At 41.2% G+C, this 24,731-nt stretch overlaps 4 protein-coding genes across 4 annotated transcripts; 2 read left to right on the top strand and 2 right to left on the bottom strand.

Moving 5' to 3' along the window:
- The first annotated feature begins 632 nt into the window (after positions 1-632).
- LOC149690929 (uncharacterized) lies at positions 633-2,198 on the top strand. Its single transcript, XM_089870383.1, has 4 exons — positions 633-1,077; positions 1,146-1,543; positions 1,605-1,753; positions 1,813-2,198. Exons 1-4 carry the CDS (start codon positions 802-804, stop codon positions 1,968-1,970), a joined length of 981 nt encoding a protein of 326 aa, XP_089726509.1. The 5' UTR covers positions 633-801; the 3' UTR covers positions 1,971-2,198.
- Positions 1,992-7,529, bottom strand: ida (anaphase promoting complex subunit 5 ida). The gene is made up of 13 exons (XM_089870378.1): positions 6,880-7,529; positions 6,763-6,820; positions 6,600-6,701; positions 6,348-6,544; positions 6,208-6,289; positions 6,058-6,141; positions 5,920-5,987; positions 5,725-5,838; positions 5,522-5,654; positions 5,138-5,334; positions 4,921-5,034; positions 4,028-4,341; positions 1,992-2,314 (listed from the first exon to the last, which is right to left on the bottom strand). The coding sequence occupies exons 1-13, from the start codon at positions 7,455-7,457 to the stop codon at positions 2,103-2,105; spliced, it is 2,253 nt and encodes a 750-aa protein (XP_089726504.1). The 5' UTR covers positions 7,458-7,529; the 3' UTR covers positions 1,992-2,102.
- Positions 7,530-9,323: 1,794 nt separating this feature from the next.
- On the top strand, positions 9,324-12,008 carry LOC149690927 (uncharacterized). The gene is made up of 8 exons (XM_089870546.1): positions 9,324-9,622; positions 9,676-9,863; positions 9,962-10,083; positions 10,561-10,625; positions 11,151-11,263; positions 11,331-11,377; positions 11,447-11,796; positions 11,870-12,008. Exons 1-8 carry the CDS (start codon positions 9,324-9,326, stop codon positions 11,922-11,924), a joined length of 1,239 nt encoding a protein of 412 aa, XP_089726672.1. The 3' UTR covers positions 11,925-12,008.
- An 88-nt stretch (positions 12,009-12,096) lies between these two features.
- LOC149690926 (cubilin-like) lies at positions 12,097-24,053 on the bottom strand. Its single transcript, XM_089870545.1, has 16 exons — positions 23,928-24,053; positions 22,260-22,293; positions 21,924-22,184; positions 21,737-21,862; positions 21,361-21,636; positions 21,156-21,293; positions 20,026-20,211; positions 19,101-19,340; positions 18,839-18,967; positions 18,477-18,722; positions 18,276-18,399; positions 18,175-18,209; positions 13,212-13,466; positions 12,980-13,132; positions 12,673-12,909; positions 12,097-12,299 (listed from the first exon to the last, which is right to left on the bottom strand). The coding sequence occupies exons 1-16, from the start codon at positions 24,051-24,053 to the stop codon at positions 12,196-12,198; spliced, it is 2,670 nt and encodes an 889-aa protein (XP_089726671.1). The 3' UTR covers positions 12,097-12,195.
- Between the last annotated feature and the right edge of the window lie 678 nt (positions 24,054-24,731).

Genomic DNA, 24,731 nt, shown 5'->3' with positions numbered 1-24,731 from the left:
CCTTACAACCAAGATAGCGGCTTTATGGTTCAGCGTGTCGCAATTATAAACTTATGATAAAACGTTGGGGGTATTTTCGCGCTTCAAAGAGAAATATTTTCATTTCATTATCTCTTTTATGTTTTGAATCAAGCAGCGCCGTCTGATATGTCAAGAAAAATGGAGCACGTTCCTTCAAATATTTCCTATCAGCTTTGATAAAGGAACGACCAAAGGGTTTTAGCCGATTTCCGAACTGATTTCTAAACGAGAACCTCGCCTCCTTTTACAGAAATAAGCGATATTAAACGAGATTGTTGATAAATACCAAAACGGGAAACCTAACCCGAAGAAAACCATTATCGAAAATACGCGATGTTTTTGCCAAATGGAATAGACACAATATCTTATTATCCCTTACGGATTAATACAGCCAAAGCCTACAAGCTGCTGATACCCTACATTAAGGCGCCACGCGATACTACCGCCATCTAGCCATCAATTGATAAACTATTGTTGACGTCAGGACCCGGGGAATTTAAAATTTTCGGTAAACACGCGGTTAATGGTGTCATCAAGGATATAAAAAGTTCATCTAGCTAATTGGACCAAGTCATCTTGCGACTTATTGCCACTTATATAATAGTTCAGCCAGTTAAAATTATGTAATTCGAAGCGAAACTACATCACGCCATTGAAAAACTAGACTACGCAAATAATATACGTACTGTTCAAACAAACCTGAACAAACGTCAGCGCCGCAGTCCAAGTATCGTTTAAACCCAATCAATCGTCCATAACCATTATAGGTGCGGCCGAACCATGAAGAGTATCTTGGTTGTAATAGCGTGCCTTCAAACTCTTTACCAAGTCAGCCTAGGTGTCAACTGTCCCGACGCCACCCTGACCCCCAGTTGCACTTGCTACGTGGAACATTGCCAAGGCAGAGTTCACGTTCAGTGCAATAATATCAGCGACCCCCAGTCTTTGAAACAACAAATTCGCGCGTATGGAAACATTCCCATTGGAAGTTTTCGGGTATTTGACCCCGAAATGACCTCGCTACCCGATGACTTATTTCAAGATATTTGCGTTCAGGTAATTGGGGACGGTTTAAGAGTGGTGTCCCCTTTAATTTCAACTTTTTATAAAATTATTCGAAACAGGAGATTCAAATCTTTCGTGGTCAAATGAAAACCCTTTCAGGAAGCAACAGTCCCTTTCCACTCGGTATCCTAACAGATTGCCTGACAAGTTTGGGCGTGTTTATGGCGTACGACTTCGCCTCTTGGAATTGGGACATTCTAAAACCTTTAAATCAACTCAAAGTCCTGAAAATATTGAGCAGTCCGATAAACCAAGTGCCGGGCGCGTTTGGCAACGTGGCCAATGGTAAACTAGAAAACATATCCCTGTGTTTCGCTAACATCGACACCATCGAAGACGGAGCTTTCTCCTCCTTCGTCAACCTAATGGAACTAAGATTGTCCTCCAACAATATAAAAACCTTTCCCAGAACTTTATTGCCACCCTCACCCGATAAACTCGAACTCTTGGATCTGAAGTAAGAATGAATGCTAAGCCTAATTTGTACCTAATTCACCAAAAACATTGAAATTTTTCAGGAAAAACTCGATCAAAACTCTAGAAAAGAATATTTTCACCAAGACGCCATCCTTGTCTAAAGTAGATATAAGTTACAACTCGATCGAATCTCTCCCGGAAGAGACATTTAAACCGATTTGGGGTCAAATTCAACTTTTAAACATCAACGGTATGTACGAATTCAGATTGTGTAAGAGAACAAGAGCTATAACGTGTCCCCAATAACAGGTAACCCTTTAAATTGCGACTGCAACCTTAAATGGCTCGTAGCTGAGCAGAAGAGTAAAAGATTCGCGAACGATTTTGATAAGGCGACTTGCGTCAAGCCACCAAATTTAAAGGGAAAAATCATCGCGAATTTAACGTTGACCGAGCTTGTATGTTAATGTATTTATAAATAGCAACAATTTTTTTTTTGCTCGTAACGTTTAATTTGTAAATACAATAATATGCTTGGCAATTATGGCCAGGGTAATAGGGTTAGGGCCTAAGTTCTATGTACCTTTTTATGAATTTCTTCACGGCACCAATAAAGCGTTGTTTCCAAAGTTGCGGTCCTTTTCCTCCAATTGGCGATAGGCTAACGAGCATTGATTGCGTTTTTTTACATCGCCGAGTTCGTTCCAAAATAAAGCTTGCCAATATAAAGCGTCGCGAGAACGATGAAACGCTTCCACTAACGCGAACAGTTTCTCAGATTTTTGTAGGAATCCAATCGCCGATTTCAAAGCTAAGACGGCAATTCAATCTTAAAGTTAGGCCTAACACGCTCTTTATTCAAGTTTCAATTATAATATTAGGCTAAACTTTAAAAGTAGGCTTGACCAATTAATTAGGCTTAGCTTCGTAATAAATAATTAGGCCTAACGCACTCTTCATTCAAGTTTCAATTGTAAAATTATACGGGGATACCCTTTGAGTATGTTATAGTCCTATTTGTCACCAATCCAACCATACTAAATACTTAGGGCTTCGACAAACAGGGGCCAAGTAATTAAGCAAAACGTAATCAAACAAACCCCTCCATAGGAAATGCATTAGACCCAACTTTGGAAGCTCGTAACTCTGTTTCTACTCGAGATACGAGGATGTCCTTTGAGTATGTTATAGTTCAATTTGTCCCCCATCCAACCATACTAAAAAGTTAGGGCTACGACAAACAGGGGCCGAGTAATTAAGCAAAACGTAAACAAACAAACCCCTCCATAGGAATAGCATTAGACCCAACTTTGCAGGCTCGTAACTCTGGTTCTACTAGAGATACGGGGATGTCCTTTGAGTATGTTATAGTTCAATTTGTCCCCCATCCAACCATACTAAAAAGTTAGGGCTACGACAAACAGGGGCCAAGTAATTACGCGAAACGTAATCAAACAAACCCCTCCATAGGAATAGCATTAGACCCAACTTTGCAGGCTCGTAACTCTGTTTCTAGTAGAGATACGCGGATGTCCTTTGAGTATGTTATAGTCCAATTTGTCCCCCATCCAACCATACTAAATACTTAGGGCTACGACAAACAGGGGCCAAGTAATTAAGCAAAACGTAATCAAACAAACCCCTCCATAGGAAATGCATTAGACCCAACTTTGGAAGCTCGTAACTCTGTTTCTACTCGAGATACGAGGATGTCCTTTGAGTATGTTATAGTTCAATTTGTCCCCCATCCAACCATACTAAAAAGTTAGGGCTACGACAAACAGGGGCCGAGTAATTAAGCAAAACGTAAACAAACCCCTCCATAGGAATAGCATTAGACCCAACTTTGCAGGCTCGTAACTCTGGTTCTACTAGAGATACGGGGATGTCCTTTGAGTATGTTATAGTTCAATTTGTCCCCCATCCAACCATACTAAAAAGTTAGGGCTACGACAAACAGGGGCCAAGTAATTACGCGAAACGTAATCAAACAAACCCCTCCATAGGAATAGCATTAGACCCAATTTGCAGGCTCGTAACTCTGTTTCTAGTAGAGATACGCGGATGTCCTTTGAGTATGTTATAGTCCAATTTGTCCCCCATCCAACCATACTAAAAACTTAGGGCTACGACAAACAGGGGCCGAGTAATTAAGCTAAATGTACTAAAACATGCCATAGGAATAGCATCACACCCAACTTTGGAGGCTCGTAACTCTGGTTCCACTAGAGATACGGGGATGCCCTTTGAGTATGTTATAGTCCAATTTGTCCCCCATCTAACCATACTAAAAACTTAGGGCTACGACAAACAGTTTCAATTCATTTCGAACAACCTCGTTATAGAAAATTAGGCTTAACACATCAACCTTTAAGTTAGGCCTAACATACTCTTAATTCAAATTTCAATTGTATAGGCTAAACTTCATCAATTACTACCTCGTTAGGCTTAGCTAAGTAATAGAAAATTAGGCCTAAAGTAGAGCAAGGCGAAGTCGGGTTTAAATAATAAAATATCAATTTACCTTCTTGTCGTTTGGCATTGTCATCCATATTGGTTTCAGCCGCGACTAAACATTTGGCGTACAAAACTTGCAACTGCGCGATGTCGTGCAGACTCCCGTGAGCTTGAACGACGATAAAGATCCTTTCCAAAATGTGCAGGGCCTGCCCGGGTTGGCCCGTCAAATACTGGATGGCGGCCAAATGAAGCCGAACCAAGGCCCGCAAATGTTGCAAGTGATTCTCTTCGCACATTGTCAAAGCCAAAGTCAAAGGAGCCAAGGCTTGGGGGATTTCGTTACATTGAATGTAAAGTTTGGCCCGTAAAATTAATATTCTGCAATTAAACACGATTGTCGCCTTCAATCACCGAGTTATTTACTAATTATCGCCACGAATTTCGCGTCATGACAACGTTTTTTAAACGAAAATAGCTAACGCCGGAACAAAAGACTGACCCACCGCCAAAATGCCGGCGAAACTAGAAAACGCGGCGCGCGGCGGTCTCTCTCGAAATTTTAAGGGGGGGGGAGGGAAGAAAGTGGAGGTCTAACTCAGTTCGGTTCAGTTCCGTAAAACGCAAACCCCAGTGGAGGTATAGGTCTAATTTAATTCAGTTTGGTTCAGTTTATTAAAAAGCAAAGCCCCAGTGGAGGTGGAGGTCTAATTTAGTTCAGTTTGGTTCAGTTTGTTAAAAAGCAAAGCCCCAGTGGAGGTGGAGGTCTAATTTAGTTCAGTTTGGTTCAGTTTGTTAAAAAGCAAAGCCCCAGTGGAGGTGGAGGTCTAATTTAGTTCAGTTTGGTTCAGTTTATTAAAAAGCAAAGCCCCAGGGGAGGTGGAGGTATAATTCAGTTTAGTTCGGTTCAAAACAGTAAAAAGGAAAGGAATTCAGCGGTTTATTTGAAAAATTGCTTACCTGACATGGAAATGCGGGGATGGAATTTTCTCCTTCTTACAACCAAGGAGCAATTCTTTTAGCAAGTTATGGGCAGTTGTATGGTTTCCCATATGGAAATTGAGCTCAGCACGCCTAAGACAATGAGAAAACGCAACACATTTAAATGAGAAATAATAAATAATAAACAATAATAATAATAATATGAAAAAATAAATAATTTGCACTAATTGTTCACCTCAAATTTCCTTCATCAGCGTCAAAAATAGATATCCCGGATATGGATTTCTCAGCTTCCTGCCAACGTCCCAGTAACAAAGCTCTTTCAAAGACAATGGTCTCTTCACATTGCATCCAAATTGCAGCGTTATCACTGTGCAATGGAAATAGATTCCTGGCGTGTTGTAATATAGAGGAAGCAACGTTGTATCGACCCTAATCATAATAATAATTAAACTTAGATTAAAATAGGCCTATCATCCTTAATTGAATGCAAATTTAATGTCTGCTTAGACACTAGATTAGTTAAGTAGGTCTTAAGCCTTGGAGTTTGAGTTTGTTATAAGCCTTGGTCGTTTAATGTCAATTTTTGGCGTAATTTAATTAAAATAACATAACGTACTTTTAAACACATGTTCCAGGCTAAATTGCGCAAAGCTAGACAGGTTCCCTCTCCAATATGATAAACTCTACCCTTGGAGGGATCCATGGTGTTCATATAGAGAAGAATTTGACTGCACAAATCCGCTAAAGAGCTAATTAAGAATTATTAATAATTAATAATTAATGGCTTTGAAATGGTTGATAAATGTTTCAAATTCTTACCTATTTCCATACAAATACCATAATGAGGCTTTTTGAGCGTAAGCCGGACCCAAGAGTTCAGAAATCGAGTGATGACAATTTAAAATATCACTTTTCATTGTCATTTCAAAAACCCTGCAATAAAAACAATCTCGTTAATTAGTTTAATTAACTTGAATTGATTAGTTAAATTTGAATTAATTTAATTAAACTCACTCTGCGGGTTCCATTCCAGACAAAGCTTTAGATTGGGCCAAGGCTTGAACTCCAATTGAAGATAAATACTAGAAAACATAGTAAAAACAATTAGTATTAATTAAATTTAAATTAAAAATAATTAAAATAGTTAAATACCCATAAATTTAACTCTCCGGCTTTTGTAATTGATCTTTCAACAAGATTAGTTTGATTTTGAGGAGTTAAATGATATAACCAAGACTAAAATTAAAATTAAAATTAGATTTAAATGGATTTGAATTAAGTATCGTAATTAATTTTAATTACCAGAGCGTGTTGTAAACAGGTATTATCACTGGCTTCTTGAGCCGTTCTGATGGCTTCTTTTAGAGCAGCCAAAGCTTCATCCCTTTTACAATTAAATTAAATAAATATAATTAAATTAAATTAAATTTAATGAAACTAACTTGTGTCCAAATTTGGCGTGCAAGATTCCTAAATTGAGAGCGGCGTATCGGAAACTTTTACTTCCATCTTCGGAGTTAGCGGCTGTGGCTTTGGTATCGGGAGTTAGAGAAGTGCAACGATCAAAGTAATGATGTAAACTTTTAACTGCTCCTAAATATTCCTTGACTCTCAAAGAGTTTAAGTAACTCAGGTAATGCTGAAATTAAATTTAATCGTAATTAAATTAAATTATTAAGAATATAAATGCTTACAGCTTCAGCAAAATCAGGATTTCCACGTAACAATTCTTCAATTTTCATTTGAAGTTCAGAAGGAGGATAAGCTTCTTGTTCGTTAATTTGAAATAACGAAGCCTGTGAGTTAATTAGCGATTAATTAAGTCGTAATTAATATGTATCAATTAAGAATGTTTACTTGTTGAGAAATAAAGAATTCAGTTTGTTTCTGAGATGCCAAAATTTGATTATCATCCCTAAATGCAATAATTTTAAGTACTTAAATTATTTTAAGTAATTAAAATGATTAACTTACGAATCCGATTCATCTTCGCTAACATTATCTTTAGGCATTTTAAAGGCGGCGTCGTAATAGTCACTAAATGACTTGTGTAACTTGACAACGTTACTAAATGACAGCTTGTCAAAGGTTAAGAGCATTCTTCTAACAAATAGACCCAAGACGCTGCTCTTGTGGACGATGGCCGTTTTATTCGGTTGAGGTTCGACCAACAAGACGTCGAGGGATTGCAAAAAATCCATAATACTGGCCACCCCACTCTCTCTTAACTCTTTGAGACCCTTCAAGAACTGTTCGTAGGTTTTGGGATGCATAATGGGTTCGACATTTGTCAAGAGCTCTTTCAGTTCAACATCGGGATTTTGGATGTATTTAAGGACCGAAATAGCGAAATCTCGCTTTTGTTGGTTCGTTTGTTCCCAATAATCGACATTATCCTCCAGTTTTTGATCACCCAGAGATCGATTTTTGTTTTTGACGATACAAAATTCTTTAATCAAAGCCAAAAGAGCGATACGATGGGCTGAAACGTGATCCCGGGCCGGTTTTTTAGCGGAAATACCCACTTGGGTATTTAAAATTTCCGGAATCATGATTGTTTAATGCCAAACTAATTAAGAAACTAATTATGTAGCCCTTAGCGCGACGGACTGGTGACTGTCAGATTTCGAATTTCGCAGAGTCCGCAATGCAGACCCAATAGCAGACGAAACGTTGGGATTTTAGTCTAGTTCTGGAACGGAAATAAGGAAACTCAGAGCTTGGACTAAATAAAGCGAAGTTTCGCTTATTAGTCCAAGCTCAAAGGGCACTTACTTTGTCCAAAAACGAGAGTTGAATTTAAACAAGTACTGAAACGTGAAATTAAAACAATTATGTAAAAATTAATCACCTCGAAATTAAAACAATGATATAAATTAATCATTAATCAACGTGAAATTAAAACAATTATGTAAAAATTAATCACCTCGAAATTAAAACGATTATAAAAGATAATCAACTCGAAATTAAAACAATTATATAAGTTAATCAACTTGAAATTACGTTAATTTACTAAAATAAACATAAATGTTAAAGAAACTGTATTTTCTTTCGCACACTGAATAATAAATTTCAACTCTAACTTATAAAGTAAAGTTAGCGTCAAGAAAATTGCGTCCAAAAAAAGGTTGAAAAAGTCTAGAGGACAATAATATCCATCATTATAAAAGGTGAAGACACCATTCCTTCTAGGCCTATTATTAAAACAATTGTACGTGAGAAAAAAGCCTTTCTTTGGACTTTCGAGACACGCACTTGTCAAATCGACTAGTAAACAAGTTGTCCCGAAAAATGTCCAGAAATTCTTTCACATATCTTTTTGTTCCGACAATGTACGAAAAAGAGTTACATTAGACGCTATGAAAGGGTTCTTTTTTCTTCTTCGGAATAACAAATTAAGCGAAGAGATATCGCGTGTCGTGAAAGGACGACACGGAACCCTTTTTTAAAGCGTAATTCGTCTTGGATCTCAAAGATGTTAATGTCTATTGATTCCGAGTTAGCTTTAGTCCTTCGTCACATTCGCGAACAAACTATACTGGTTTATCTTTCGCTCGAATCTTGTCATGCCATATTTCTTCGAGCGGTGGTAACTCGCCAATTGTCCCCCTTCGAAGACATGAGGTTTCCACCACTTTTTAGCTCAAACAGCTTCGGAAGATCGTAACTTTAAAGTTAAACCACGCTATCCCGAGATTAACGGCGTGCAATTCCGTTTGTTTAAAGAACTTCGAGTTACGAGCTTCCGAGTATCTGACATACGCTTAAGAGTCATCGATGTTTTAAAATAATAGTAAGTGACCGCGTTTGTGTCCGTGTGTTTAGGAGAATTCACGTCTCGAAAAAGGACGAAATAAATTACGAGTTACTTAAAGAAAAGATCAAGCAAGTTTTAGAGAAAAATGGAACCATTTTGGACACGGATTTGTATCCCGATGATGCCAATGCCTCGCAAAATATTCAAGTTCATAAAAAGATCGTGTCCTTCGCTATACCGGGTAAGTTTTATCATAAGTTCATAAGATAAACTTATAGTTTTAAGTATATTTTTGTTGCTTATCGTGTAGAACGCTATATATGGCGAGGTATAGGCCAACGTTCTTGTAGGAACAGTTTACTTAATATTGACACGAGTATGATACCATCGTAATGGCGTTTAAAACGTATGCTTACACTTCTCGGGGTCACATCCCACACCTCAGCTATGGAAGTGCATAGACAGAACATTGTAGTCCAATATCCTACTAAAATCAAAGTTAACCACGCCCAATTGAAAACCAAGTGGTCATTTTTCCTCTAATATCCTTTGGGTCCCGCGGTAGCTTTCGCCCCCCCCCAAAGTCCCGTATATAATCCCCGAATCTCTAAGAGAGGGGGGCGGGGCGGGGCAGTTCTGATAAAAGGAAAATAAAAATGTAATGACAAGAGTGTATGTCTTGGCGGCGGGAAAACCGACAGATGTGGACGAGAAGTCGAAGGAAGAAGGTGAACGGGAAAACTCCAAGATTAAAAAGCTACAAAGACGAAAGAAAAACAAGAAAATGACCAAAGCGAACAAAACCTCGGGCGGAAGTAACCACGCGCCTTCTAACGAAAGTGCCGGCAATAACTCTGTCCGTAATAAGACCTCAAACGGAAGTAAAAATGCGAGAAAGCAAAGTAGTAGTTCCGAGCTTGTCGATTCCGTCGCCAAAACGACAAAGAAACGCGGAGAAAGGTACAATTTATACAAATTGAACAAATGACGCTTAACCCCTTTTTAAAAAATAGGATCGTTCTTTTTAAAACTAGGAAACCGGAAATAGTTTTAGAGCCACCGACGCCGCCGGAAGTTGAGACCGTGGTATCTCGAGTGGCGCATTCGAGTGATAGCGAAGAGGATAAAGGACGGTACTTAAAAGTACCCGTTTTCAGACGGAATCGGACAAGGAGGTTATCTTCTATCAATAATAATCTTGGTAAGTACATTACCAGTAACTCGCCAATGTCATACCTATTGTTGACGCCTTACTTATACGGCTTTGCTACAACCAAGTAAAAAATAAATTTGAAATAGGTTCGCTTCCAATTCGAAAGCGATTACCGAATGAACCCACACCCAAAGAAATTCCTAAAACAGTCGTTACAACTTCCAACGAAAGTAACCGTAACGCCGAGGAAACTAACGGTGCCACCTCAGTAAGTAGATCATTCAAAGTACTTGGGCGCATCGCGGGGGGTCCTAATTTAAGAAGGTATACGCTTTCGACTCAAAGAAGGAAAGAATACATTATACCACAAAGAAGGCTCGGGTGTGGTGTGTGTAATTTTATTTTTCGCTTCAAAGTTTCTTAATGAAGCCGTGGGTAATTCGTAATTGTCAATCTGGCAATATGTTAATAAGTTCGTGGACAGTTTCGCGGGCTTCTTAGGGCTCTGACCGAGCACTAGGCAGCTATTTCGGGTTCGAGCTTGACCCATCAACTACGCCCTTTTCCGGCCTTATTAATTCCTGATAAATTATATTAACGGAAATTTTACTTGGAAATATTTAGGCGAGAGCCGCTAGATTTAGTTTTATGTTAATATTGGTATTTAGAGAAAAAGGGACTAGACTTTGAGAGTCTTTGAGCGACAACCTTAATAATAAAAACCCCGTTAATTATTCTAATGTAGATTGTGGAAACGAAAACAGTTCCGACGATACGCAAAAAGAAGAAAAAGAAAGCTTGCGACGCGAAGTGAGTATCGTTTAATTAAGTTAAATAACAATTCTAGATAGACTATAGTGTGACACACCCATCCAAATACGTTAATAATTCCTAAACTAAACGAAAAACCTTGGGAACGTATCTATAGTAGACTCAAGATTTGGATTCGATTTTTACCAGGGACTACACCCTTTGGAAAAGAATATATTTTCGATTATTTCCCAGCTATTCGCGTTTCCTCCTTTAATACGTCGCAACCCTATTTCTTTAAAGTTCCGAATCTCGTCGCGTAACCTTACCTTTATTACTAGTTCGCTCGCGAACAAAACCTGGCTGGCGCGTGGCTCGTGAACGAATGATTTCCTATTTTTTTAGAGTAACGGCAGCTCCCAGCTTCGAGCGCATTAAGATATAGGGGGGAATATAAGGAGACGCCTCTATAGTCTAAGTTAGAAAGGTATTGTCCGTTGACACGCGGGGGGACAAAGTTAATCTCAAATATGGGCGGCGGAGAAATAATCTTTCTTTCGCGGTTTTCTTACCAAAAAAATACAGATTGCCTTCGGAGACCATTCCAACCACCCCCGCCACCACCTCCTCCTCTAGTCCGGCGGTCAAAAGCGAAGAAGCGTCGGTTAAAATTGACCGCCATAAAGAGGACGAAAAAAGTAATCCTTTCATTAAATATTAAATTTCAATTTGATTTGTAAGCCATAAAAGATACATTTTAAAAAGGTGTAGGCGGTAAATCAAAGAAGAAAGATTCAACTAAGGCTACTAAGGTGAATATTAATTAACGATTTCAAAGTGACGCCGTGATAACGTCGCCACCTAATTAAATAAACCAACAGAAAGATCTGAATGAATCTGCGAACAAAAGTGTGCCAACCAACGTCGACCCTCTACTTCCTAAAACCAACAACAAATCCGAGGTCGTCTTCCAAACCACCGCAGACACCGATGGCCATGACGGACAGGCTACTACTACGGCTGACCACCACCCACCAGCGCCCCCTCCTACTACTAGATCCAAGGGCGCTAAAAGAGATAGGCTTAAAATAGAAACGCAGAAAGAGGACAAGGACAAGGACAAGGACACGGACGAGTCCGGTAGAAGTACCACCACCACCCATCTCTGTAACATGGCCTACCAAAAAATGATCGAAAATGGATGCGCCATAAGGCTATCAACCTTACAAAGGTTACAGACTCTCAATTTTAGGCCTAAACCTATTTAATTATAGGTCTAATATAAGTCCCAAATTTTTTTTCAGGGGACTATTAACACCGACAGAGATTAAGAAACTAACGAAACATCGGAAAACGTGAATTAGAATTGGCGACAAAAACCAAGTCTCGCCGTGTACTGTACCAGATAATTTGTAAACGGAAATAAAGATGTTTTGGAAATTAGTTCCGGTATCTTAATCTTTTTGCAGAAAGAATTGTAAAAAGAGGAATAGAAAGCTAAGGTACTCGGAACTCCGAATACAGGACGCTTTGTATAAAATTAAAACATATTTTAATACGATGACCAGCGCATGGTAGACGTGTTTAAGAAAAAAAAAAAAAGGATTAAAATAGACGAAATTCTTAGTTATCAACATTTCTTTTGTTTAACCGACAAAAAGAATCCGGCATTTTTGCCGAAATTGTCGCTTTTAAATCGAATGACCAACGTGTCCTCGGGAAATTCGTACGTTCCTGGAACGGAATTATTGGCCAAACATGGAATAAGTATTTGAGCGCCAAAAATATTCCACCACCAACCGTAAGTATACGAACTGAATTGAACTACCGGTGCCACCGCTAAAACCAAAACCGAACCGAACCCAGTACAAGCGAGCCAATAGAAAGAGATTACCAAAAATACAACCGAAGAGAATATATACACCAAAATTGGTAGATAGTCTCTGAGCGCCTTGCTAATACCGCAAAATGAAGCCATTGAGAGCCAATTACGCATTATAGTTTGCGAGGCGTTAAAATAGGCGCAATTACTTGCCAGGTGCGAAATACCATTACCCCGTTTAGAGTAGAACCCAATTAAGTAATAAAGATAAGTTAAGTTACTTACTGGTTGATTCGAAGGGTAATTTTCCGCAGACTTTCTGATCCCCAATTTCAACAAAATCCTTGCTGCAATCGTCCGAAGCTTCCAGATCAAAGACGTTGTACTTGATCTCCAGGGCGCAAATGTCGAAACTACTTTTCTTGACAGTGTAGCGGCACTCGTCGTTGGCCGGATAGGAACCGCTTTGAAATTCGGGACTGATCAAGTCGAATCGTTCCTCTTTGAACGTGCCGCCGCAATCTGCGTACAAAAGGTCAAACGGTTGACATTAAACAATTGTACAGGAAGATTCCGAAGTAATTATAATTACCAGTGTTAACTGGATTGTTTCCTCCACCACCACCTCCGTTGCAACCGTGAGTCAATTGACGAATTTCAATTCGGAACCCGGACCTCTGATCGTAAGAATCCGTTTTGAACCTGATGTTTAATTCGCGTTGATTCGCGGGAAAGTCGACGGAAACTGAAAAGGTTTTAGGGGATAGGTCAGGTCACTTTTCCCCGTGGAATATTGTAATGGAATGGTCAATGTATGTACTTACTGGTTTGTCTGTTCTTGGAGCCGCAGTATCGTCCATTTCCGGGAACTTCCAAGTAATCGCCGACGCACAAGGAATTGCTTCCGCTTCCAACGTCAAATTGGACCAAGGTAAGTTCAACGCGGCACACTTCCCGACTGGCTCGAATGATTTGAAAAGCGCAGTCCGTGTTCGGGTTGTAACTATTAGGGTAATTGTCGCTTTGAATGACGGCCGAGAAGTCGGTAATGGTTCCGCAGATTGAATTGTCCGGATCAACTGCGGTAACGAAATAAGGCTCGAATTATAATAACTGAAGAAACAATAGCTTATTCGTTAATTAGTAGGTTCTTTGGTCCATCAGATTAGTTAATGTTACTAATTAAAATTAATTACCAATTGGTTGATGTTATAGACTTGTACTTAATAATTTACTAACTATTAAACATTAATCATTATTTAATACTGTTTATAAAGGTTAATACACTTAGTTACATGAATAGGTTTTTACTGCGATGTTTCTACATCGTTACAAGCTCGAGAGTGACGAGAGGGAAAATCTCTTAGGCTAACAAATAGGAATATCGATTGGTATTGGTTATTGATTGGGGTGACATCTAGCCAACGCTATAACACCACCTCTTTCGTAGAAATGGTTTATAAGTCCAATATTTGACGAGGTTTCGTGATTCTTCTTGAACGACGTAACTGCGGGCTCACGTTGCTTGGAGTGGCAGGGGAAGCGATCGTCGGCTCCACTGGTCCAAGCGGCTCGTCGGTTGGTGGTGTTGACGCCTCTGTCTGAGGGTTAATACTAGTGTTCCGCGGTGGGGCTGGCACTTCTGGCTGAAGGTTATCGCCAGTGTTCCGCGGGGGTTCTGTAGTGGTCCGCGGTCGAAGCTGATCGCGATGACGCCTGATTCTACCATTAGGTGTTTGTATATCAAACATCGCGTTACCGCGTGTTGCCGATACTGTGCCGTGGAACCACGGTTGACCGTGACCGAAGTTTCGTGCGTACACTGTCTGGCCCACCGATAGTCGGGAAGTGCTGTCCTTGTCGATTAGTTCGGTTGGGGTCTTTAAGGGCGGTGCGATCAAGTCCAAACGTGTTCGCAAGGGATATCTTAACATCATGGCAGCTGGAGATAGACTGCTGGCGGTTGTTGGCGTTCGACGATGATTCAGGAGAGCTCGGTTCAGCTGGGTACGTAAATCGTCGGACGAGAGTTTCGCGATCGTCGATTTCATTGTGCGAACGGCGCGTTCCGCGAAACCGTTTGACGCGGGATGGTACGGAGCCGTGAATATTTGGTTTACGCCGTTCTGCTGGAGGAATTCTACCGTCTCGGTGCCCGTGAATGGTGTACCGTTATCCGAGACAACCGTGTGTGGCAGGCCGAAGCGCGAAAATAGTTCCCGTAGTTCAGCTGTTGTTGCCTTAGCGGTAGCAGAAGGAACGACGATGGCTTCGATCCAATTTGAAAATGAGTCTACGACGATGAGAATCATTTTTCCGTTAACGGGGCCTGCATAATCGATGTGCAGTTTCTCCCATGGTGCCTTTGCTGCAGGCCATGGAGAAAATGCGTTCGCTGGAGGCATTGGAGCAAGTTGTTGGCACGTTTCACACGTTTTGACCAATGTCTCAATGTGCGTGTCGATTAGTGGCCACCACATCTTAGTTCGCGCTAGCCCCTTCAAGCGAGACATGCCTTGGTGCGTGCTGTGTAGTTCGTCCAGCAGTTTCTGTTGAAGCGTTGGTGGGACTACTACTCTTGTACCCCACAGCAATATATCATCCATGAGGGACAGTTCGGTTCGTTTCATCCAATAGAAGCGCAGGTGCTCTGACTCCGCTTTAGGTAATTTCGTAGGCCAACCCTGACGAACGTAGCGCGTCACCTGCTGTAGTAAAGGGTTTTTCAGTGTTTCGTCCCGTATTTCGCCAGCGGTGACTACAGAGGTTTCGTCTGAGAATGATTGCAAAAGTAATACTACGTCCTCAGGTACAGGTGGATCCTCTTGTGGCGAGTCCAAGGGTAAGCGGCTTAATGCGTCCGCGTTACCGTTCTCCTTCCCCTTGCGGTACCGAATGGTGTAAGTATAGGCGGCAAGCAAGAGCGCCCAACGTTGAATACGCGACGCAGCCGTGCGCGGAATTTGTTTCTTTTCCGAAAACAGCGACACCAAGGGCTGATGGTCGGTCAGGAGCGTAAAGGAGCGACCCAATAAATAATCTCGAAACTTGACCACTCCAAAGATCAAGGCTAATGCCTCCTTCTCCAGCTGGGAGTAGTTACGCTCAGCTGGCGTCAAGGTGCGAGAGGCGAAGGCAATAGGACGGTCGGTACCTGTAGTATCGGCGTGGGACAAAACTGCGCCCAATCCATACGGAGAGGCGTCGCAGGACAAAAAGAGTTCTTTCGATGGGTCGTAATGGACCAACAGAGCGGAAGACCGTAGAGTAGTCTTAGCGGCCTGAAACGCGTGTTCCTGTTCGCCTTGCCAACGCCATTCCGTGTCCTTGTGAAGCAGTTGATACAAGGGCGCGAGTAACGTCGCTTGGTTCGGGACAAATTTACCGTAATAGGAAAATAAGCCAATGAAGGATCGCAATTGTTCCACGGAGGTGGGGGCTGGGGCCCCCATGATAGCTTCCATCTTAGATTCTAAGGGGTGCAAACCCTCGCTATCAATCCGATGTCCCAGGTGGTTAATCGATTCCTTGAAAAATTGACATTTATCCAGACGTAATCTTAACCCTGCCTCATCCAGTCTTCTCAAAATTTCTCGCAAGTTCTGGAGATGGTCTTCGTCATTTTTGCCGGAAGTGACGATGTCGTCCTCAAAGTTGGTACTAAAAGGAATACCTCGAATTAATTCTTCAATGGCTCGTTGAAAAATGGCTGGCGAAGAAGCGATGCCAAATGGTAAACGCGTGTAGCGAAACAAGCCTCGGTGGGTATTAATGACTGCGATATCTTGTGACGCTTCATCCAACTCCAATTGAGTAAAGGCATCCTTTAAGTCCAATTTCGTGAACTTTTGGCCTCCAGAGAGCGACACAAAGATATCTTCGACCTTCGGTAAGGGGTATCGTTCCATATCCAAATTGGGATTAACCGTGGTTTTAAAGTCGCCGCATATGCGGACTTCTTGGCCGCCTTTCTTGAGTATGTTCACGGTAGGAGTAGCGTAAGAAGCATGGCGGACGGGTTCTAGGACGCCTGCGGCCTGTAAACGGTCCAATTCTTTTTCGACTAGCTCACGTAGCGCATAGGGAACAGGTCGAGCGCCCAAGTATCGGGGTGTAGCCTCGGCCTTCAAATCCAAATGGGCCTTAAAATTCTTCATTTTACCCAATTCTGGTGTAAAGAGGTCTGGGAATTCGTTTAAGAGCCGTTCGACCCTAGTATCCAGAGGCGGTTCTGGAGGGCGTGTGACGGATGAGTGTTGTACACTCTCCAAGTTCAAGATTTGCAAACTCTCCAAGTTCAAGATTTGCAAGCTGGAAGAAATCCAATTCCTACCGCAAACGTTGGGGCATACGTTTGGGGATACTAGCAACTCCAACTGTTCAGTACGGTCCTGATATGTGACTGAGACATGTATCTTTTTAAGGCCTTCAATTCGCTGTCCCGTGAATGACTTCAAATGGGAGTCTATCGCTTGTAAATCACCCTCCGGGAGATTAAGTTTCTCCCATGTGCTCCAGGCAATAAGGGTATAAGCCGCGCCAGTATCCAGTTCTAACGAGATCGGTAATCCGTTAATCAGTACGTGGACAAAAACAGGTTTTGGCGCTTGCTTCATTGAACTTATGTGCATTAAGGTGTACTCTGGGTGCAGGGTATGTACGTTACCCTTAGGAGTCCTAACGTTACCAGGGGTGGTGTTCCCACGGAGATTGTCCGTAAAGCATTTCTTGGCTAAATGTCCCACTATGTGACATTTACCGCATTTGGCGGACATATAAGGGCAGTTAGGAGGGATGTGGTCTGTCTTTCCACATCGAGTACATTCCACCGAAGTCTGCTTCATGTTATTTCGACTCTGACCAGAACTAGGCGGGCCTGCTGTTGTGGTATTAGAGTTGTTACCTTTCTTCTGGAAACGCTTGGGTTTCTTCGCTGTTGCAGTTGCAATAGCATTGACTTGCACAGTCGGACTAGTAAGTCCAGGACCCTTGAGTGTTAGGGCATTCTGTGAAGCCGTATCAATTGATGTCGCTAGGGCAATAGCTCTATCGAACGTAATTGCTGCAGTTTCTTCAAATAAACGCTCTTGTATGCGCTTATCACGTACCCCAACAACGAGTTGGTCACGCAGCTGGCGGTCCAAGAATGTATCAAAATTACAAGTAGCCGCTAACCGTCGTAAACGAGCTACGTATGTATTGAGTGATTCGTGTGGTTCCTGGTGAGCCGCGTGGAATTTGTAGGTTTCCACAATTTCCGAGGGGGTTGGATTGAAGTGTGCATTCAAAGCATCAATGATAATTGTAAAGGTCGAAGCAGCGTCGTCCGGTGTTCGTGGAGCGAGTAAGTCGTGCAGTAAATTGTAAATGTGGGGTCCCGCCGATGTAAGGAATATTGCCTTCTTTTTGCCGACGTCTGTTATTTCATTTGCCAGAAAATATTGTGTTAAACGTGAGGAGTACCTCTGGAATGGCTCTAGCGATTCGTCATAAGGCGTAATGGTTCCGTAGATAGCCATATTAGCTGTAGTGTTCAGTAGAGCGCAAACAAGCTAAACCTATATTAAGCCTCGGTCGATGACTAAGCTTTATTGAATCTTGATTCCAATTCCCGTTCCGTCAACAAAATGAAACAAACGCAAGTTCGCGAACCGTCGCCAGTGTTATAGACTTGTACTTAATAATTTACTAACTATTAAACATTAATCATTATTTAATACTGTTTATAAAGGTTAATACACTTAGTTACATGAATAGGTTTTTACTGCGATGTTTCTACATCGTTACAAGCTCGAGAGTGACGAGAGGGAAAATCTCTTAGGCTAACAAATAGGAATATCGATTGGTATTGGTTATTGATTGGGGTGACATCTAGCCAACGCTATAACAGTTGAGGTTTGTAGCAAGAGTTTCTTAGTTGATTAACCCTAATTTCAAAGCCACGATGGGACTCGTACGAACTCGACTTAAAAACTATCTGCATCGTATCGGTGTTTGGTGGAAAATAAACAACTGCGTGCCAAATTAAAAGGTCAAAGGTTACGAAAACGAAAAACGTAATTACGTCATTCTGGCTCGCAATCTCGTACCTTTTTCGGCAGCGGCATTTCTACCGCATATCCTCTGTTGCAAATTTTCAATCTCCAAATAATCGCTATCGCATCGCCCATTAGGCTTAGGTAAGTCAAAGTCCAAGAAATCGAGTCTCACTTCGCAAACGTCCGAACTGGTTTTGCGAACGGTGTAGACGCACCGGGCTCCGCTGGGGTAATGGGACGGGTAATTCGGGGAACGGATGACGTCAACTTCTCTGGCCACGGTTCTGTCGCATTGACCTTGAGGGACAAATTAAGGGGGAGGGAAAGAAAAGGGCGGGGGTCAAAACGCGAGCTGACCCTGATGACGGTCGTCGGCTAATGTAATAATCGAGAAGACGAACGTATAACTTTACCGGGTAGGGCCGAACCGCAAGAATTGGGTCTCTGTCTAACTTTCAAGTCGAATCCACGACCCGATCCGAAGCTATCCGTGAAGAAATGTAATTGGAGGGTACCCGAACGAGCCGGGAATTTGTATACGCCTTAATTATTTGCGGATTGGGAACTATTAGTTCGTGGACTAAAAATAATGGACGAGTGGTGAAAGGCCATAACGTCTCCCTGAGGAATGGCCTTTCGCCACTCGCGCCAGCCACCATTCAAAGCTAAGCGTACGTTGTCCCCTGACGATTCCGCAAAGTCTGGTGCGATCGGGCATTTCCAAAAAGTCTCGTTCGCATCCGCGCGACGATATTTCGACGTCGAAGAAGTTGAAATCGATCATGACCAGGCAGACGGAAGGGTCCGATCGACGAATGGTGTAGACGCATTTTTGATCGGGCAGATACTGGGCCGGGAAACCGGGTGAAGTTATACGGCCGTCGTAACCTACTATCGATTGATCGCAGAACCGTCCTGCCATCGAGTGCAACGGGTTAGGTCAGTGTTTTAATAAGAAAAAAATAGAAATGCGAAAATTCGTCTCCCTTAGTGCCATGGCCGTTAGTGTTTAGTACGTGTTATCAAAAGTTAATACAATCAAAAAAGACATCGACCCCTCCAAGATGTACGACAGTCACCGCCAGGGCCGGAAATAAGCACAGGACACTGGACATTGTCCAATAAAATTTTAAAATGTCCCATAATTTTTTCAAAAACTGAGGGGGTCACTGGACAGTTTGACCAATAAATTTTCCCAGGTTTTGATAGCTCGACTATGGAGATGCAACACTATTTTTGCGCATTCCAGTGGACAATGTCCCATAAATTTTCCGGTCAAACAGGGGGTCACTGGACACATGTCCTATAAGAAATTTTTCTTATTTCCGGCCCTGGTCACCGCACCCAGGACTGTTTCAAATTAGGCTTAAAATCGAGTTTGGGCAAGTCTGTCTTACATCCGGGGGTCACGTTGTTACAATGACGCGTTAGAAACTAAAAATTAAATGCTGAAATAATATTTATTGCCGGATACATGTTAAGTAGTTGCGCCATCAGGCGGGCGTGCAGTGGTCAAATTAACGGTGGTAAACATAGTAGTATCGCTGCGGAGGTGCGTAGTATTGTCTGGGGTGCTGGTTAATATGGTAGTAATAGTTACCGTAAGGCGTAGGAGGTTGAGGGGAAAGGTTAACGGGGGTCAATTGACCAGCCCCGAGTAACCTGTAATACAGTTGGAGTCCCAGTCGGTTAAGCGTGCTCCAAGTCTCCGCCAAACTTCGGACCCCACCGACGTTGGGATTGGGATAGTACTGAGGCTGCGGTTGCAACGGTTGAGGATCGAGTACTGAGGGACACCGGAATTAACCGTCGTTAGTTTTATGCCTCAATTGCTTTCATTGTTTTTATTTTTTGAACGGACAATTGGCGCAAGCTATGGCGGCGGCGGCGGCGGACATTCAAAGCTTCGCGATGCTTATTTTAGCGTCTGGTTAATTTATTAGTTCCGTTTTTTAGGTATTTGACCTCTGACCTGGCCAATCGGGGTCATCACGGTGACCTCCGCCGCAAGATTCGGGTATCTGGCTGACCCTGATGTCGAAACCCCGACCTTGATAACCGGACCAGTCGCTTAAGAATTCGAAACTCAGATACTTATCCTCGGGTTTAAAATAAAGTGTTTCTAAAAAAAGGGCGTGGCAAAAGATGGTATTGGCTTATTTTTAAGAGCGGCACGCGAATAGTTGCGCAAATCTTCAAGAATGGTCAAATTGCGCAACTATCAGTCTCTTACTCTGTCCAGCAAGGGTCCCGCAGAGTCTGGTGCCATCCGGTAAGGTCAAATGAGACCCGTAGCACCCGTAAACGGCACCGGTCACCTCGAAAAACACCAAGGTCAAGATGACCGCGCAAACGGAAGGATCGAAACGACGAATCAAATAACGGCAACGTGTTCCGAGTGGGTATCCAAACGGAAAATTCGGGGATGTGATCTGGTCCCTCAAAGACCAGATATCGCGGTCGCAATTCTCGGGGTAAACTATTAACAATGGACCATTTTGACTCAAGTCTCGCGCTATCTCACGCTCGCACCTTTTTATTAAGTCAAAGGTTGACCAAAGATTGCGCTCGACTTGAATCGACATAGAATATAGTTTGCGCATTGCTAAAGCGTGTATTGACGTAGATACGTCAAGCGAAGGTAGTGGTACAACGTCATAACGAAACAACGGGTGTTGCGGAGCTGTGGAAGCCATTTTAAAATTAAGTTGACAAAAAAGAGTCGCTTACCAGGTTTGGGTGGTTTGTCTCTTCCGCAAGAGTTGCGAACTTGACGCACTTCCGCCTCGAAACCGGGAGCGCTACCATATCCGTCGCTAAAGAAGGTTAAAGACATACTATTGCTTCCTGGTAAGTACTCCAAGACGGCTTCAAATTGATAATAGAAGTAAAAGTTGAGCAACTTTCATCGTGGGTATAGTTGAAGTATTTTTACCGGGCGTTAAGTAGGTACCGCAAAGTCTGGCACCACCGGGAATCTCCAAGAAGTCGTTCCTACAACTGGGACTTTGTTCCAGTTCAAAGGTTCTGAAGATGAGTTCGACCTTGCAGACGCCACGATCGGGTTTCTGGATGGTGTAGCGACATCTCGAATTTGGGGGATAGTCGTCGGGGTAATCGGGGGACGTAATCACACCATTGTACTCCGATATGTACTTATCGCAGGAAACGGGCGGGTTGGGAGGGTTTGGTACCGGGTAGTCATCGGGGTCTTAATCGTATCATTAAAAGTATCAGTATTCAATGTTTCAATGGACCAAAGAAACCGCAAATTCACCGGAAATGACTCGAAAACTTAAACAATTACTTACCATCCCTTCCGCCGCACGAGTTGGGTATTTGTTTAACCTTGACCATGAATCCCTTATACGTTTGAGAGACGTCGCTATGAAACCTTAAGATCATTGTATTTCGACCTCGTGGGAACGTCAGCTTTTCTATAGAATGACGGTCGTCAGTACTCGTGACGTACTGTACGTACAACGAAGACTTAATTACTTTTAGTTCCAGTTGGTAGGCTGCCACAAAGAAACCTGGATCCGGCATTCGGACTACCCTGTCGAATGTCCAAGTAATCCGAACGACAATTAGCGCTGTCACCCAAGTCAAAGTCATTGATGGTCAGTTGAACTTGGCAGACGTTTCGACGCCACTTCTTAACGGTGTAAGTACAATCGCGTTGATTGTCGTAATTGGACGGGTAATTGGGAGAAAAAAGCCAGCCTTCTTCGTCGGTAACCGTGATATCGCAACCATCACCTACATTTAAGATTAATCGTAATTAATTTACGATAAATATTAATGTTTGGGGTTTCTTTAGAAAGGTCAACGTACCAACTTGTCGTGAATGTCTTCCACCGACTTCATCCTGAAAAAGAAGAGTAAGTTTTTATTAATGACTGAAATTTATTTTACATTTATAATTAAGAGCGTCATTGGTGCGGAAATATTGCAATTAAGAAAGCTTAAATGAGGTATATTTGGAGAACTTTAATCCAGGAAGATAAAACTTTAATCTCACGGAGATCTTTCGAGGAATTTGGTGAAATTTTCATGTGGGAACACATTTCATTATACCCCTATGACACTTTCTTTGAAGCGGATATACTTTTCTCACACCAAGTACTGTATACACTTCTTGCGGAATTTCTTTAAGAAAATGTAGGTAGGTGTAATTGCAATTTAACCTTCTTCATACATGAAGAAGTTTGTACAATATTGCACTGGGTTTTTACGTCTTCTGTCCGCTTATTAATGGGTCACGGCGTTAAGAGTCAGACAGGGTTATTTGTCAAAGGCGTACTTCACTTTCCGCGTTCGACAAACCGTGACGGAATATTTGACGAAAATTTATTGTTTAATCTTTATTATATTGTTTAACCGAGAAATTTCTAACGAGTGAGTGTTGGGTGAAGAAACAATAGTTTACAAGTGTACAACTCATCGTAAACACGTCGTACGTCATTGAAAAATACGCCTCTTAAATAACCACTAAATTATAAAGGACATTTTCTTGAAATCGCGTTTTTTGTATGAAATTAACATAAAGTAAGACTGGTCTTTCCGCAATTGCTATTGCCATGGCTAAAACGCAGAAGCTCGTAAACTGAAGTTAGTTTCTGGCCACGAGAGAGGACTCGTCGGAGCGATACGTTTTCGTGTCCTTGCAGATTCGCCTGGTTTGCTAGCGTCTTTAATATTTATTCACAAATCCGTGAAATTTCTTTTTAAATTCTTTGTTTAGACTAGAATTTCGTAGGTTTGGTCAAATTCAAAAGAAACGCGGTCAATTTGAATTCTTTTGTCGCGAATCTAGTCTCAAAGACTTTCGCAATTACATTTTAAATAAATAAAGTTTTTAGAACTTTTTGAATAGCACTCGTTTAACAAATTTGAATAAAAATGGAAACTTTGACCTAAAAATTGAGCTATTTCTTTTCACTAGCATGAATTCTCAAAATAAATCCCTAATTACTGATGAAATCACGTCTAAATTAAAGAGGGTATTTTACATCATTGGTAATTCACTGATAGTTTGATGAAAACTTAAATTTCCCATTAAATATATGAAACTTTCTTTCATTATTTTTTGAAAATTAAATAAAAAAAATGTAGAAAAAGAATAGTGGCGACAGGAATCGCGCTTATAAATCTGGTGGGAACTCAACCGAGCGTGCCAAAATACCATCTTCCAAGAACCTTACTTAATACTTAGATCGCATTCGACGACATTGAAAAGTTTAGTGTCATTTTAGCGAAATAAATCTTTTTCTATGAGAGATAGAGTAAAACCATAGATACCACCGTAAACTAGACATTCCACGGAGTAATTTCTCCAAGTATCACGAACCCAGCAATTCAAATAAAGTCCCAAAAATCAAATTAAGTTTCAATAAAAGTTTGAAAATACCTACAACTTTCTTACAATACATTTTTCTTAACAAAACTAATGATTAAAGGCGTCCTAACTCTAATTAAGATTAAATGAATTTCAGTACTCACGGGGAAATGCATTTTATCGGCATCAGCATCCGCGAAATTAAGTAACAAAAAAATTAAAACTAATCCTGATATTGGAGATATCATTTTTGGAGAATTTTTGTCGGTCTTGCTCCTTTGAAGAGCCATTTCGGATTAAAAACTTATTTTAAGAAAATTCTTTCCCTTTCTATTCGAGACGACTTAAGAAAGTTTAGAAAGAAAATCGCGCGTGTATTTTTTCCGCGTACTAGCGCGTGACGCGAAGATGCCAAAGCCAAAACGACCTCTCATTGGTTCAATTATTTTACAAAAAGAAGAAATAATCATATACGCGTTTCGCCATAATGTACGTACTTGACTCGAAAACCCTTTCTGTTAATTAATTCTTTTAATTATCTAAATATAGATAAAAGAGAAAATAAAAATCTCCACGGGTGACTCTCCTAATTAATGGAGAAAAAACATTTTAGCATTTTTGTCAGCTCGGGATCACTAAAAGTCACTTATAAATTGTAATATTATGTGCTAATTAAGATGAATATTATTAAAATTAGCAAAAGTCAATCATCCCGTGGAGAATACAGATTCAGGCGAATTTTCTTTTTGAAATATAGCGGGCATACAAAGGTAATGCGGAATTTTAACTCGGGTATTTAATATTAAACCTCCATCTATAAATTAAATTTAATTCAAATACATACTTAATTTAAGTATTTAAGAAAGGTTTATAACATTTAAACATTAACTAAGTTATAAATTCAATAAGTTTGTCAATTAAATTTCCAATTTAATAAATTTTTTAGTATAGAACATTTAGAAGTTAGA

This window comes from Phalangium opilio, unplaced genomic scaffold (assembly GCF_054372755.1).
Source record: "Phalangium opilio isolate 3A_F unplaced genomic scaffold, DU_Popi_V2 ptg000031l_1, whole genome shotgun sequence".
Lineage (NCBI taxonomy): Eukaryota > Metazoa > Arthropoda > Arachnida > Opiliones > Phalangiidae > Phalangium > Phalangium opilio.
Note: the sequence above shows the minus strand (reverse complement) of the source record. Positions and strands in the feature narration are given on the sequence as shown.

What these genes read in the sequence shown, in the direction of transcription:
- LOC149690929 (XM_089870383.1), top strand. Translation starts at nt 802, where the DNA reads ATGAAGAGTATCTTGGTTGTAATAGCGTGCCTTCAAACTCTTTACCAA. An exon ending in CTCGAACTCTTGGATCTGAA is followed by an intron (nt 1,544 to 1,604) that starts GTAAGAATGAAT and finishes GAAATTTTTCAG; the next exon opens with GAAAAACTCGATCAAAACTC. An exon ending in TCAACTTTTAAACATCAACG is followed by an intron (nt 1,754 to 1,812) that starts GTATGTACGAAT and finishes CCCCAATAACAG; the next exon opens with GTAACCCTTTAAATTGCGAC.
- ida (XM_089870378.1), bottom strand. Translation starts at nt 7,457, where the DNA reads ATGATTCCGGAAATTTTAAATACCCAAGTGGGTATTTCCGCTAAAAAA. An exon ending in ATCCTGATTTTGCTGAAGCT is followed by an intron (nt 6,545 to 6,599) that starts GTAAGCATTTAT and finishes ATTTAATTTCAG; the next exon opens with CATTACCTGAGTTACTTAAA. An exon ending in TCTGGAATGGAACCCGCAGA is followed by an intron (nt 5,839 to 5,919) that starts GTGAGTTTAATT and finishes TTTTTATTGCAG; the next exon opens with GGTTTTTGAAATGACAATGA.
- LOC149690927 (XM_089870546.1), top strand. Translation starts at nt 9,324, where the DNA reads ATGACAAGAGTGTATGTCTTGGCGGCGGGAAAACCGACAGATGTGGAC. An exon ending in ACAAAGAAACGCGGAGAAAG is followed by an intron (nt 9,623 to 9,675) that starts GTACAATTTATA and finishes TTTAAAAAATAG; the next exon opens with GATCGTTCTTTTTAAAACTA. An exon ending in AAACTAACGGTGCCACCTCA is followed by an intron (nt 10,084 to 10,560) that starts GTAAGTAGATCA and finishes ATTCTAATGTAG; the next exon opens with ATTGTGGAAACGAAAACAGT.
- LOC149690926 (XM_089870545.1), bottom strand. Translation starts at nt 24,053, where the DNA reads ATGGCTCTTCAAAGGAGCAAGACCGACAAAAATTCTCCAAAAATGATA. An exon ending in TTGCGGTTCGGCCCTACCCG is followed by an intron (nt 18,723 to 18,838) that starts GTAAAGTTATAC and finishes TTGTCCCTCAAG; the next exon opens with GTCAATGCGACAGAACCGTG. An exon ending in CTCCAAGAACAGACAAACCA is followed by an intron (nt 13,133 to 13,211) that starts GTAAGTACATAC and finishes AAACCTTTTCAG; the next exon opens with TTTCCGTCGACTTTCCCGCG.